The sequence below is a fragment of the Myxine glutinosa genome, chromosome 12, assembly GCF_964187855.1.
Source record: "Myxine glutinosa chromosome 12, kmMyxGlut1.1, whole genome shotgun sequence".
NCBI classification, from domain to species: domain Eukaryota; kingdom Metazoa; phylum Chordata; class Myxini; order Myxiniformes; family Myxinidae; genus Myxine; species Myxine glutinosa.
The window spans coordinates 69,347,297-69,361,387 of NC_136272.1; the positions used below are offsets into that span (position 1 = coordinate 69,347,297).

General features: G+C 41.9%; 1 protein-coding gene across 3 annotated transcripts in view; it reads left to right on the plus strand.

Annotated features, from left to right (window-relative positions):
- The window catches only part of LOC137437184 (cyclic AMP-dependent transcription factor ATF-7-like), a 172,494-nt gene that overhangs the window by 72,762 nt on the left and 85,641 nt on the right, over positions 1-14,091 (plus strand). For 2 of the 3 annotated variants that reach the window (XM_078765995.1, XM_078765997.1), the window contains exons 4-5: positions 4,954-5,069; positions 7,501-7,623. In XM_078765995.1, the coding sequence (XP_078622121.1) occupies positions 4,954-5,069; positions 7,501-7,623 (239 nt within the window). The remainder of the gene's footprint in view (positions 1-4,953; positions 5,070-7,500; positions 7,624-14,091) is intronic. The other variant, XM_078765996.1, reaches the window with a different exon arrangement.

Consider the following 14,091-nt stretch of genomic DNA (forward strand, 5'->3'; position numbering starts at 1 on the left):
ATAATGACATCATAGACGTAATGACATAATGGACACAAAACTACTGCTTCTTTAATATGTAGAACATGATATATTTTAACTTCCAGTACGTTTGCAGTCACTATGAAGGGATTAGTGTTGTGATTAGATTTTCTTTAATATTAAGGTTATGTTATCATTATTTCGAAAATGATATTAATATAAAAAAACCTAGGCGAATTCCTTACTTCCTCGGATATTAATATTAGTGCCGAACAACGCTCATCACTGATCATGAACCATACACCGCTTCAATCCATTGACCTTCCATTCAAGACATTGGGATTAAAGTATAATGGTTATATTTACTATATCATTATTATTAATATTACGAAAACGATACTACTGAAACACGATACACTCCTGTATTAAGAAACCTGGGCTTAATTTGTCCGAAGCAGTCTGCAGGTGAGACATAACGCCTATGGCCTATACGTACCGTACTGTTTTGTTGCAAGAGACGTAACACCAATGCGTTCAATATTTCATGGTCATTTTAACAATCGGTTTGTTTGTGTTTCACACTGAATGAAAAACGTAAAGGTAAAGCATAGCGATTGTGATATATGACAGGTTCGACAATATGTTTGGCATGAACGAAATTGGAATCAAAATGGCGGTGTGCAGAATCAGCCGCCATACTGCCTTAATGACATCAGACGTAATTACATCACCCTGTCATGTGACCAGATTATCAGCTCTGATTGGTATACTTTTGAAGGGACATACATACATACATACATACATACATACAGTCACGTGAAAAAGTAAGTACACCCCATGTAAAGTTTTGACTCTTTCAACATATTTCAACATACAGCTATTTGATCTTCATTTCAACAATATTGATAGATAAAGGTGATATAATATAACAAATATCATGAAGCATTTACATTTTGTCGTCCATTGTATAATTTAAATAAACATAAATGCAAATTTCTCATGTGGAAAAAGTAAGTACACCCTTGGCTCTAATAGGTGGTATTGCCCCCTTTGGCAGAAACAACCTCAAGTAGGCGTTTCTTATAACTGTCTACCAGTCTCTGACATCGACTGGGAGAAATTTTTGCCCACTCCTCCATGCAGAATTCTTTCAGCTGTGCGATGTTTCAGGGGTTTCTTGCATGCACAGCTCGTTTCAAATCCCCCCACAACATCTCAATGGGATTTAGCTTTACAGTTGGTATCAGGTTCTTGTGGTCAAATGCTGTCTTTGGTTTTCGCCAAACATGTCTTCTGGTACTGTGGCCAAATAGCTCTACCGTTGACTCATCTGTCCAAAGCACATTGTTCCAGAAGTGCTGGTCTTTGCCGAGGTGTTCATTGGCAAACTTTAGTCTTACCCTGATGTTCTTTCTGGACAGCAAAGGTTTCCTCCTGGCAAACCTCCCATGTAGATCAAATTTTTGCAGCCTCTTTCTAATGGTAGACTCGTGCACTTTGACATCAACAGTGGCAATAGCTACCTGTAGGTCCCGTGATGACATTCTGGGCTTCTTAGAGACTTCTTTCAGCATCTTGCGGTCTGCTCTCGGGCTGAACTTGCTGGGGCGGCCTGGCCTGAACAAATGATCGATTTCAAATTGTTTGGAGATCTTTTTAAATCCCTTACCAGACTCGTAGGCACCTCTAACCTTCTTTCTGAAGGCCTCAGAGAGCTCTTTTGATCTGGGCATGGTGATGCCGCACACTTCAACAACAAAGAGCAAACCAAACTAAATGTCTGAGGTTTAAATAAGACAGGTTCCTCCAAGTTCCTCTCTAACGATGTTCTAATCATTTGCACCTGAGTTGGTGCACCTGATTCTAATTTTAGGTATTTGAAGTAGTGATAAATGTAGGGGTGTACTTACTTTTTCCACATGCGAAATTTGCATTTATGTTTATTTAAATTATACAATGGACTACAAAATGTAAATGTTTCATGATATTTGTTATATTATATTACCTTTATCTATCAGTATTGTTGAAATGAAGATCAAATAGCTGTATGTTGAAATATGTTGAAAAGTCAAAACTTTACATGGGGTGTACTTACTTTTTCACGTGACTGTACATACAGACGGACAAACACTGTTCAAGATGGCTCTGCCCAATGGGCTACGCCGTAAAAAAAAAAATTTGGCATAGTACGCAGTGGTACCTGAGGTTATTGGTCTCATTGAGGTGGATGTTGTGATCGGAACAACCTTATCCTGGATAGCAGCAAGCTTCCTTAGTCTTGTTTTGGATGATTCCTCAGGTGAGTGGTGAATATTTCATCACAATCTTCACCTGTGCCTTGTAGTTCATGGAGAGGAGATGGAGAGGAGTTCATTGATAGGAGTTCATGGAGACCCACTCCAAATGAGCTTTTTGGCAAATATACAACGATGATAAATTAATCAGATTCAACTGTTCTTAATATTTTACGATCGACAGTTTAAGCCTTGTTTTGTTGCTTTGCACTGTAAAGGATGTTTGTACCTGTGATTGTTACCTCCGTTACCGAAGGTGGATGGAGGTTATGTTTTCACCCCTGTCTGTCTGTCTGTGAAGAAGATATCTCAAAAAGTTGTGGATGGATTCGAACGAAATTTGTCAAAGAGGTAGCGTATGTGATAAGGGTGAAATTATTAGAGTTTGGTGAAGATCCATATCCGGTTTTTGGGGAAGATTAAGTGATTCTTCACCATTGAGAGATGGGGCGAAAAATGATGTATAACGTGATGTTAAAAAATTATGGACGAGTTATGACTGTACTTGGTGGACGAGTTGGTTAGGTGACGAGAACAAGCCGATTAGATTTTGGTTCAGGTCCGAATCCAGATCCGGCCTATCAGTGGATACAAAACGTAAACTGTTCAGTCTGGCGGAGGTTTGCGCTCATCCAAATGTCGTTCTAGTTATTGCTGCAGTCAACAAGTCGGGGCATTTGAGCATTGGATGAAAACTGTACTTCCATAACAAAATCTCTCTCTAGAAGTCACTAAAACCAAGGTGTTTTGATTGATCGATGTCTAGCCGGAAGTCAGGCAAAGTCCAAGTTTTATTGAAAGGGTAAACACAAAGCAACACGTCGACATGACTTGACACTGGACAAAGCAAATGATGACTAGCGCTTCCTGCCGCTGTGTCCTCTCTCTGCTTTGCCACTTGTATACTATGCTCATCAACATTCCCGAGAGCCCCTCCACCAAGAATATGAGAGAGTTTTATTTCCCGACATTTCCATAAAGTTCTTGTTACTATGAGATGTCCCTGTATCTGGAAGTAGCCCCCGATGCTACGAATGTTTCAACATGATGTTAAGTCCAACTTTAACATCGCACTTGCCACCTTTTTACCCGACTCTACATTTACAATCATTGTCTGGCGTCAACACGCCTAAAAAAGTATTATTAGTCCCCTACCGGTGTACACCGGAGGGGACTATAGGTTTGCACGCCGTCCCTCCATCTGTCAGTCCGTCAGTCCGTCAGTCTGTCAGTCCGTCAGTCCGTCACGCAAAGAACAGTTTTTCGGACTTTTTTCTAAACGCTTAATGCTAATGATTTCAAACTTGGCACATGGGTTCCTCATGATAAGTTACAGGTCAAGTTCGAACTTCACGACGTTTCGATCATTTTTAACAAAGTTATGGCACTTTGAACTTTGGTAATTCTGATAATTCTGATCATCCTTAACTCAGTGCCATTTTAAGTTTTAATTTCCTTTAAAAACCTATTTCTCTGCAATAATAGGACCGATTGAGATAAAATTTCACCATATGATGGACTCGGTCTGTAGAATATTTTAATGGTAATTATGACGTCACAGGTCACGTGGTTCGGCCGCCATATTGTTTTTCGTGAAAACACGAAAACCCCTTTTTCTCCAACGGCTGAACACATCGAGGCCAAACTTTGCAGGCAGAAGCACATACCCATGACGAACAAAAAAAGTCAGCGAGCATGACGTCATGCGTCACATGGTTTCAGTTATGACGTTTTTAAGCATGAACCTTTAAAACCGAGCTCCTCCCTCATTTTTGATCCAATCGAGGGGAAACTTCACAGATCTGTTCAGCCCTAAAATATCCTTTTGGAATTTGCGATAGGGCACGTGGTTTGGCAGATATCGTTAATTAAACGAAAATATTTAAAAAAAAAAATGGATATCTCTTGTTTATTCTCGAGTTCTCCTCAAGCCGCACTGTGCGTCCTCAGCCTCGTCTCGCAAACGTCAACAGCGCACGCTTTTGAGAGGGACGGAGCCAAGCCGAGCAACATATATATACACATCGATCATTGATCGTGAACCAAAAAATATAATAAATTACTGATGGTTTCAGAGTTATGATGTTTCAGAGTTATGATGTCAAAGCATGAACCTTTAAAACCGAGCCCCTCCCTCATTTTTTATCCAATCGAGGGGAAACTTCACAAATCTGTTCAGCATATCAGTCTACTAAAATGTCCTTTTGGAATTTGCGATAGGGCACGTGGTTTGGCAGATATCGTTAATTAAACGAAAATATTTTTTAAAAATGGATATACCTTGAATCGCTAGTACCTCAGACCGTGAGTTGGTAATTATATAATTCACACAGTGCAATACGTGCAGGCTGCTCCACGGAGCGCCTTGCGGGCTTTTCAACGAGGCGAGGCGTGACACACGTGTCTCAGCATACCTCAGATCAAGTTTGAAAACCAGCATCAACCGTGCATAAATTTGCATATTCGATCATTTTTGACAAAGTTATGGCACTTTGAACTTTGGTAGGGGACATGTATTGCAGCGCAATACTCAGAATGCTTGTTTAATAAGTCAATTAATTCCATATGAAATATGAGTTGTACAAATTGTAATAATGCACAGATCACAACAGGCTGTCTAACCGGCACGAGTAAAGCATTGTGACCTTTGCAGATTGGAAAACAAGCATGCATCGTGGCATTCTGAATTGTCTTGCAGACCAAACACCCACACCAACACGCTTCCTGAAAAGCTGCGAAGAAGTGGGACTCTTCAATGAGCTGGATAGCCCCCTGGAGCAGGATATGAAGAAGCCTAAGGATGATGAAGGAAAAGTATGTTGAAATTAGTGTCGTTGGAATTGTTTTTTTTTTTTGGCAACCATATAAATGCTTGCTGGTTATATTTATTTATTTATTTATTTTGATCTGCTAAGTGTTGGGTTTATCAGCAAATGTTTTTTTTTTTTTTTTGCATTAGCAGGACTTTACAAATTGATGATGTTGCACAATCTAAAAATAGGTATGCAAATATTTTTCAGGTAACCCATCAGGGTCCAAGGGAAGTTTATCGTTTTTAGCTCACTAGGAACATAGTTCAGGTGAGGTATTATCATCGTCCCTTGTCTGTCAGTTATTACCCTGCGCTTGCGAAGCAAAAAGCGGGGTTAAGCAATCGGGTGCATATGTGTGCTGTACGTGTGCCCGTGTCTGCATTTAAAAAATTCATTTTCTCGGCAACTGTTGGTCCGATTGATATGACATTTTACCGTAGGAGTGCCTCCGCCTGTACATTCTTTTTGATGATAACTATGACGTCATAGGTCACATGGTATGGACGCCACCTTGGAAAAACGTTACACCTCTATATCTCCCAAACCGCTTAATGGAAAAAATTGAAAGATGGCTTATTGTCAAGTATAGCCCATGGGGAATAAGATATGTTAATGATGATGTCATAGGTGCCTCCATTATGACGGCATAATTCGACAAGTACAACGTTTGATCTGATCAGTATGGAATTTTTTTTTTCCTCTGCAACTGTTAGTCCGATGAACACGAAATTTTCAGAATATGAGCGGCTCCTCCTGTGGAATTGTTCTAATAATAATAATTATGATGTCATTGGTCATGTGGTACAGGCACCATCTTGAAAAAATCGAAAAAAGTTGCACCTCTATATCTTCGAAACCACTCCATGGGAAAAATATGAAATATGGCTCAATGTCAAGCACTCCCCTTTGGGAATTAGATATGTTAATGATGATGTCATCAGTACCGTAATAATGATGGCATAATTCGGCAAGTACAATGCTTGATTCGATCAGTATGAATTTTTTCTCTGCAATTGTTTGACTTATTGACACGAAATTTTCACCATAGGAGCGCCTTCTCCTGTAGAATATTTTAATGATAATTATGATGTCATAGTTTAGTGGTAAAGGCACTATTTTGCGAAAACCAAAATATTTGACCCTCTACATCTCCGACCCCGCTCCATGGGAAAAATTGAAACGTGGCTCATTGTCAAGTACTCCCCTTGGGGAATAAGATATGTTAATGATGTCATCGGTACCTTCATTACGTCATAATTCGACCAGTACAACACTTGATTCGATCAGTATGAATTTTTTTCTCTGTAATTATTGGTCCGATTGCCACAAATTCTTCACCATAGGAGCGCCTCCTCATGGTGAATATTTTAATGATAATCATGACGTCATAGGTCATGTGGTACAGGCGTCATCTTGGAAAAACAGAAAAACTTTGCACCTCTATCTCCAAAACCCCTTCACGGAAAAAATTGAAATGTGGCTCATTGTAAAGAACTCCATATGGGGAATAGGTGTTGTTAACGATGATGTTATTGGTGCCGTAATTATGATGTCATAATTCATCAGGGACAACGCTTAGTCTGATCAGTTTGAAATTTATTGAGCGTGATCTATGCAACAATTATATTAGAGAATATAAATTTATGATGTCATCGCTTACGTGGTCTGGCAGCCATATTGGATCAAAGAAAAAAATAAACGTTAAAAAACAGACGAGTTGGCTCGCACCAAGTTGACTGCGCAGGGTAAGTATTCTATAAATAGCATCTAGTTGAGTATGTAAACGCTCGGGTATTCTCAGAAATTACACACATGACTTTGATGAAAATTGACCCCAACCTTCATCACCTGTGACGTAGTGTGTTTGCGGCAGTGAAAAAAATCAGGGTCCAAGGGGCGTTTGGTGGTTGGGTGGAGGAGAGTGAGAGGGAGGGGGGAAGGTGGGGGGAACAGGTTTATCCCTCAAAATAGGTGTTTGCTTTCTTTACTGAAACTACACACAATTTCGATTTAACTTAACCACAACCTTCATCACCCCTGATGCTAAAAGTAATAGTCCTATATTTACCAAACTTTGTATAACTTCTGAGGACCAAGGCTCCCTGATGCCTTGCAAATCCCATCAAAAAATTGCATATTAAGTAGGTCAATTTAAAGGTCATTACGATTCTGGGATCGCTATTTTTGACCTTTTTTCAAACAGTATTTACCCGATTTAGATGTAACTTGGTAGGAATCATCTCTGCATTCACAAGTTTGTTCAACCCATTGGCTAAGATACATATTCCGTGGGTCATCCATGCCTACTTGGGGTTCCCTGGTTCTACCAGGTGAGTACAGGGGCATTGCTCCTATTTTTGTGAAGAAGCGGTGAATGGTTGGTGCTTTTCAGCAGGACGACAAGATTCAAAGCTAATGGTTGTTCTCTCCAGCAGCACGCCCTGGATTTGCGTGTAACTGGGACACCAGATGGGAGTCGGACTCGGCTTGATAGGGACGAGGCTCGCAGCCGGATCTATGGACGGAGCAGCCCCAGGCTTTCTGACAAAGACAAGGTGAGGTTTCCAAATGGTGTCTGCTATTGGTCTGTTTGGAGCTTCTTCACCACTGTTGAGTTCTGCTTCACCACTGTTTTGTTTTGTTTTGTTTTGTTTTGTTTTGGATACAAAGTCGAGGTTTTTGGAAGGGACAGAACACAATGGATCAGGAAACAACAAAACAATAAGGAACATGAGAAAGAGGGGGAATCCATCAGCAGGGTTTAGGGACAAAACAGGAGGAGAGCTGGACAAACAAGGTGTGTGTGGAGGAACGGGGAGCAGGGGAGGATGCATGGGGTGGACAAGATTGATACTGAAGGAAATACTGGAAATTTGGATTGAGGTGTGCTTGGAGTGAGGTTGGTGGGGAGGGATGGAATGGGGTAGGTTAATGGGGTTAGATAGTATCATGGTATTTCGATTGGGGATGATCTGAGCTGGTGGTGAACAGCTGTATTGAAGACCTGGAGCGAAGAATGACATTGAAGAGAATGTAGAAGTTGTTTCCATAGTTGAGGTGAACAGAGGAATGAATGAGTGCAGGTGAGCAGTGATTCTGGATTTTAGTAGCTTCACCAGAAGGGGATTGAGTGGGAAATGTGTGCGCCCTGCAGAAACCCAAGTGGGACAAAGCACAGAAAAAGCAAAGAATGTAAGACCAGAAAGTAGGCGGGAGAAGACAGGCCATCGACTTGTCTGTAATGGGAAAGTGATAGGCCCATAGACTCAGCTTAATTGCTGGAGATTCCATTTATAATGGAGGCCTTAGTTTCCATGGTGGCAAGCAGAGCAAGGCTTTAAACAGGGGCATCAGCCCAGAGGGAAGAGAAGTACTCCATCAAGCTGTGAACGAAGGCCTTGTAGGTGGATAGGAGTTCAAGCGTGCCAAGGGTGGACTTTCTTTGATGAAGGATTCCTAATGGGAGACTGGCTTTGGAGTCCAGCTTTGAAATGTGGTTTGCCCAAGAAAGATCATGGCGGATAGTGAGACCCAGGAGTTTGCGTGACTCAACTTCAAGAGGATTTATTTTTTTTTGTATACATAATCGAGTCTCGTGTAGGAGCTAACACATCAAACATGAAAACATCCACAGACACATAAAACATACAATGAAGGGAGCGGGAGACAAGAGGGGGAGGGATAGGGAAGCACACAAGCACAACAACAGTGGAGAACAGGGATGTCGGTAGATCTGTGGAAGAGGGATGGCGAGGGAGGAGGGAGGGGTACACGGTATAAAGCAAATGAACACTTCTAGGAATTTCACGACTAGGAATTTCAGTAAAGAAGTTGGGGATTGAAAGAGGTGGATTTGGGGTGTTTTAACGGGGGCAGAAAAGATCAAGGTTTTGGATGGGGTAAGATAAGAGATGGTGGTGAACAGCTGTTTTAAAGTCCTGGAGGGAGGAGTGGGATTGAAGCGAGTGAGGGAGTTTGTTCCAGAGGCGGGAGAAAAGAGGAATGAAAGAGTGAAGGTGAATAGAGAGACTTGGTTTTGGCAGTTTCACCGGAAGAGGGTTGCTGGCAGATCTTGTGCGACCTGCAGGAATATTTGGGGGACAGAGCACAAACAGGGCAGGTGGAGCAGGGCCAGAGAGGAGTTGGTAGACCGAAAGACCACCTACCTGCCTGCGGTGAGTGAGTGAAATGCCCTCGGAGTTAGCTTCATCGTGGGAGATTCCAATGATTCTGAATGCTTTGGTTTCAACGCGTGAAGCCAAGCTAGGTGTGAGGCAGGAGCACAGAGGGGAGAGCAGTACTCCATTGAGCTGCGGATGAAAGCTTTATATGTGGTGAGGAGCTCAGAAGTGCCCAGAAAGGTCTTTGCATGACGGAGGATGCCCAGTCGGTGACTCGTTTTGGAGGCCAGATTGGAAATGTCGTTTTCCCAGGAAAGATCATGGCAGATAGTGAGACCCAAAAGCTTGAGTGACAGAACTTCTTCAAGAGGATTATTCACAAAGTAGATGGGAAGGTTGTCCAGTCGGTCTTTTCAGAGAGACAAAGTAAGAGTGTGAGATTTGTCAGAATTGAAAGACATGTTCCACTTGTTTGACCAGTTTATGATTTTGTCCATGTCTGCAGAGAGTGAAGAGGCTGCTGCCTGCTGGATTGTAAATTGATAAATATTAATAAAGTAGTTGCGAAATATAAATAATATTAACAAGTAACCCAAAAGCTTGAGTGACAGAACTTCTTCAAGAGGATCGCAAATAAAGTAGATGGGAGGGTTCCCCACATGGTCCTTATAGAAATAGATAGATATAGATTTGTCAGGTTTTTAAAACATATTCCAAGTGTTTGAGCAGCTTGTGATCCAATAAAGGTTTATTGTGATTCTATCAAGAGGGAAGAGGCTGCAGCCTGCTTATCTGAAGGATGAATGATGTCACAGCAGAGGATGAAGTCATCAGCAAATCGATAAAGATAATTTTCCAGGGAATTAGAGAGATCATTGATTAAGACGAGGAATGGGACTGTGCCCAGAACACTGCCTTGGGGAACTCCAATCTTGACAGCGAGAGTAGATGAAAGGATTCTGTTGAAAGCCGCACGCTGGATATGAGAGTAGAGGAAGTCAGTAAGTCATGTGTGAAGCTGAGATGTGGGGAGTCGCTGCTGGTGCTATTTGGGGAGCGGGAAGGGATGGAGGTGGAGCATACTCCAGACGGACTTAATAAGGCACCACCAGGTTTTAGATGAGGGAGACAAGTTTGAAAGTTCAATCTTGAGGTTTGACAGATGTTTTTTGACTCCTGAGGGAGACGAGTTTTCTGATGAAGGCAAAGCTTTGTGATGGTGGGGTGAGGTGGAGGCTTTGAGTCGGTGGGGTGAAGGGGAAGCTTTGAGAGGGTGGGGTGAGGGGATGCAGCAAGAGGGGGGCATGAAGCTTTGATGTTGTGTGTCGAGGAGGGGATGCAGAAAGAGGGGACATGAAGTGGAGGGATGCTGTAGAGGCGGACACGTAGAAGGGGTGGGGATTGGATGGACGCCGGCATGTTGGAGATGTTGGGGAAGGTCATGACACAGAGGGTCATGACACCATTGAAAGAAATGAAGCAGATTTGATTGTCTTAAGCAGATAACCTCTGGAAAGTGGACTGCTCAAGAATTACAAACAGGACTTTCTGAGACAAAGCTCATGGGATGTGTGGAAATAATTTTTATTGAAGGTATGGAGAAAGGTGGTGCTGCAGGGTACTGGAGGAGGGTTGATGGACCAAATAAATAGGTGAGTGACAAATGTGAGAAATAATCCTTGCAATGTAGAAGAAGAGGAATAGATCATCATGATGAAGAAGAAGAAGAAGAAGAGGAATAACATGGGTACTCATGACAGAGCAATAAGGAAAGAGGCATTTTAAAATATTTTTTAAAGCTTTTAAAAGAAGAAGGAAGAAGCGTTTCATTCAATGAAGATTCATCTTCAATGAAGTTATTGAGAAAAGGGGAGAGATAAATGATGAAGTACAGGAAATTCAGGGAGATTGAGATTGTTTTTGGAGTGAATTTTTTTCTCACTGTGCTCTTGATGATGATGGAGCTCACTGTGCTCTTGGTAACTTTGAACACTCGAGAAATTGTTTTATACCCTTCCTCAGATTTTTGCCTCCTCATAATTCTATCTCTATCATACCCTATTCTATTATACCCTATCATAGGAAGCGAACAATGTAATAAAACCATCAAAAATCGACTTTTCTAAATTTTGTGACCTTGTGACCTTGACCTTGGGGCGAAAATGAAAAATCGAGCTCCGTGGGGCTAGACACATGACATTGGCCTAACCAAATACCGAAACCCCTGTCAGATTCCACCAACTCCCTCGGAGAAGATGTAGCTTGAACTCGATTACCCCCTAAAAAGACATCTTTTTCGGGCGTCGCTCCGCCCACAATGGGCGCAACACGCCCACTCTAGGCAGGACACAACTAGATCATGATATCAACCTCCAACCCAAGTTTCATCAAGATCGGATGATATCATCGGGTAGTTATGCTGCGGACAGACAGACAGACAGACAGACACACACCTATGACGAATATCGTGGTCACTGTTTGATAACTCGTGAACCAAAATTATGTGGTCGAGAAGGGACGTATGATTTTGTGCCTATATCAGGTACGAGCACTTCAATAGTTAAAATCTTTGATATGGTCAGTGTCATTTCATATGATGTGTTGGTGTATTTTTTTTCCCAGCATTTGTAAAGTATCTCATTAAAGCTATTTGTGATGGCCACGCAGAATTTGTGTGACAACGGCCAAAGCACGGATTCTCGCCAGTGCTGGAACAGCTGTAAGATGGTGCTGGGAGACATCTTGCGTGTTGCATTTTACATTTATCGTCACTCATTTACCGTGCTCTAGCGGTTTCTTGGTTACAGTTACAGCCTCAAATTGGTCACCATTCTGACGCAGGATACTGGACCGAGTGTGCAGGAATTTGGAATGTGATCAGGATGCTGGCAATAGCTCTCCTACTCTTCACAAAGAACACCATGAGATTTTTAACGTCTACCAACTAATGCTGGCAGACTGGACACCTGACTTAACGTCCACCTGAGGGACGACAACCAATTGATGCCTCGTCCTGTATGCGAAATACCAGGAAGACATATTATAGCTGGGTTGGGATTCAAACCCAATGTGCATACCTCGAGGTTAATTGGCCAGCCCTACTTTATACCCACACTTTTCACATTTTAAAATCTTTGTGTACGTACATGAATCTGCATCTTTGGTTTGTTTCTTCTCGGTTGCCTCGTTGACATTGCTTTTGCTTTCCAGTAGGTTACGCGGATCGTTTTATTTTATCTTTAACATCTGCAACCACTTTGAGTGCGTTTTACACATTCGGCATAAAAATATCCTTGGCACGCAAAAAGTGTAATTCCACCAGAGGCGATGACTTGACCTCCTTTCTGAAAGTGAAGAGTTATTCACACATCCTCTTGACACCCTCAGCCCCAGACATTTGGCATGACTTTGTCTTGGGACGAGTACAGCCAAAAACAGAATTGTACGCAGCAGCGACGATTGTTCAATGCCTTCACTTGCCATCCCCTTCCCACGGCTGTGTACCATTAATCTCATTAATTTACGCTTTCCCCATCAGTTTGACTGTTGGGGTTGTAATGAATATATGAGAGTTAAATTATTTGTCCCGGTAGTTTTGGTTCTCCCAATTTGCCTTCAACCTTGAACAAAAGGGTTTATTATCGCATTAGCACCGTAATCTCACAATGGGTCAAGTAGTTTGTCCTGTTTTTGTAACTGTCTACAAGGGTTGGACAAGTCTGAGGCCTTACAAAAACCTAATAATTGACATTCACCAATTATCTTTTATACAGTGCTTACAGAAAGTCTACACTCTTTCAAAATTTTCACCTTTTGTTTCCTTATATCCTGGAATTAAAATGCATTAAATCAGACGTTTCCCACCTTTATTTACACATTGTAACCCACAAATTCCAAATGAAAAACAAATCTTACTATAATTCACCAAATGTCCGTCCGTCTGTCCGTCTGTCTGTCTGTCTGTTCAAAGGTACCATAAAAACTGCTGAACCAATCGCAACGATATTTTGGGTGGGTAATCCTGGGATCCCCAGGAGTAAAATAGGCTATTTAGTTTTCCCAATTTCAGCTTTGGTCTCCAGCATTCTCAGGTTTGGACTCCCGCATAACATTCGCGTTCACATAATGTTCATTGTGACGATGTTTTCATTGTGACGATGTTATTTTCCCGGGTGCCGCACAAACGGCTGCACCGATCGCTGCACGGCTGCACCGATCGCTGCACAGCTGCACCGATCGAACTCGGTGATGTCGGACAAAGATCTTTTATAAGGACACGGGTTGAATCCCTGCTTGAGAGAATTCCATCCCCCTCCCCGCCATCACGGCCGTCTCTCCAACTTACAATCCCACGAGATATGCGGAAAGGGCGACCCAAAACCAATGTAAACATCATTAAACATCATTCGTTTATAAACATCATTAAAAGTAAATAATGACCTCGGCCAAAGTTCAAACGACATTTAATCTCTACATGAAAGAATACCACATAGCTATTTGGGCGGTGAATACGCTAACAGATCGCTGCCTCCATCGATCTTGCCAAGGCCGTAACACCTATCGGCTCAAAATCCTCTTAACTATTGATTTGGTAGTTTTTACAATGAAGGAAACATTAACAATGTTGTTAAAAGTTTATTTTGTGATTAATTGGAGTTATGTTGTTTGGAATGAAAAAAAGAGATATCGAGTTCAAGTGAATGACGACATGCCGTGATGGTTTCTACTTTCTGAACGTGAACTTGCGAATCGCCATATGCAGATTCGCTACGGTTCCACGATCAATGTTTCTATACGTGAACGTACCCGTTTGTTTGCGAACGGGTACGTTTTTCATGGAAGTCCTTCAGAAACTTGCTGTCCATGTCTGACGTGCGACTGAAGGTGCTACAGGAATATGGA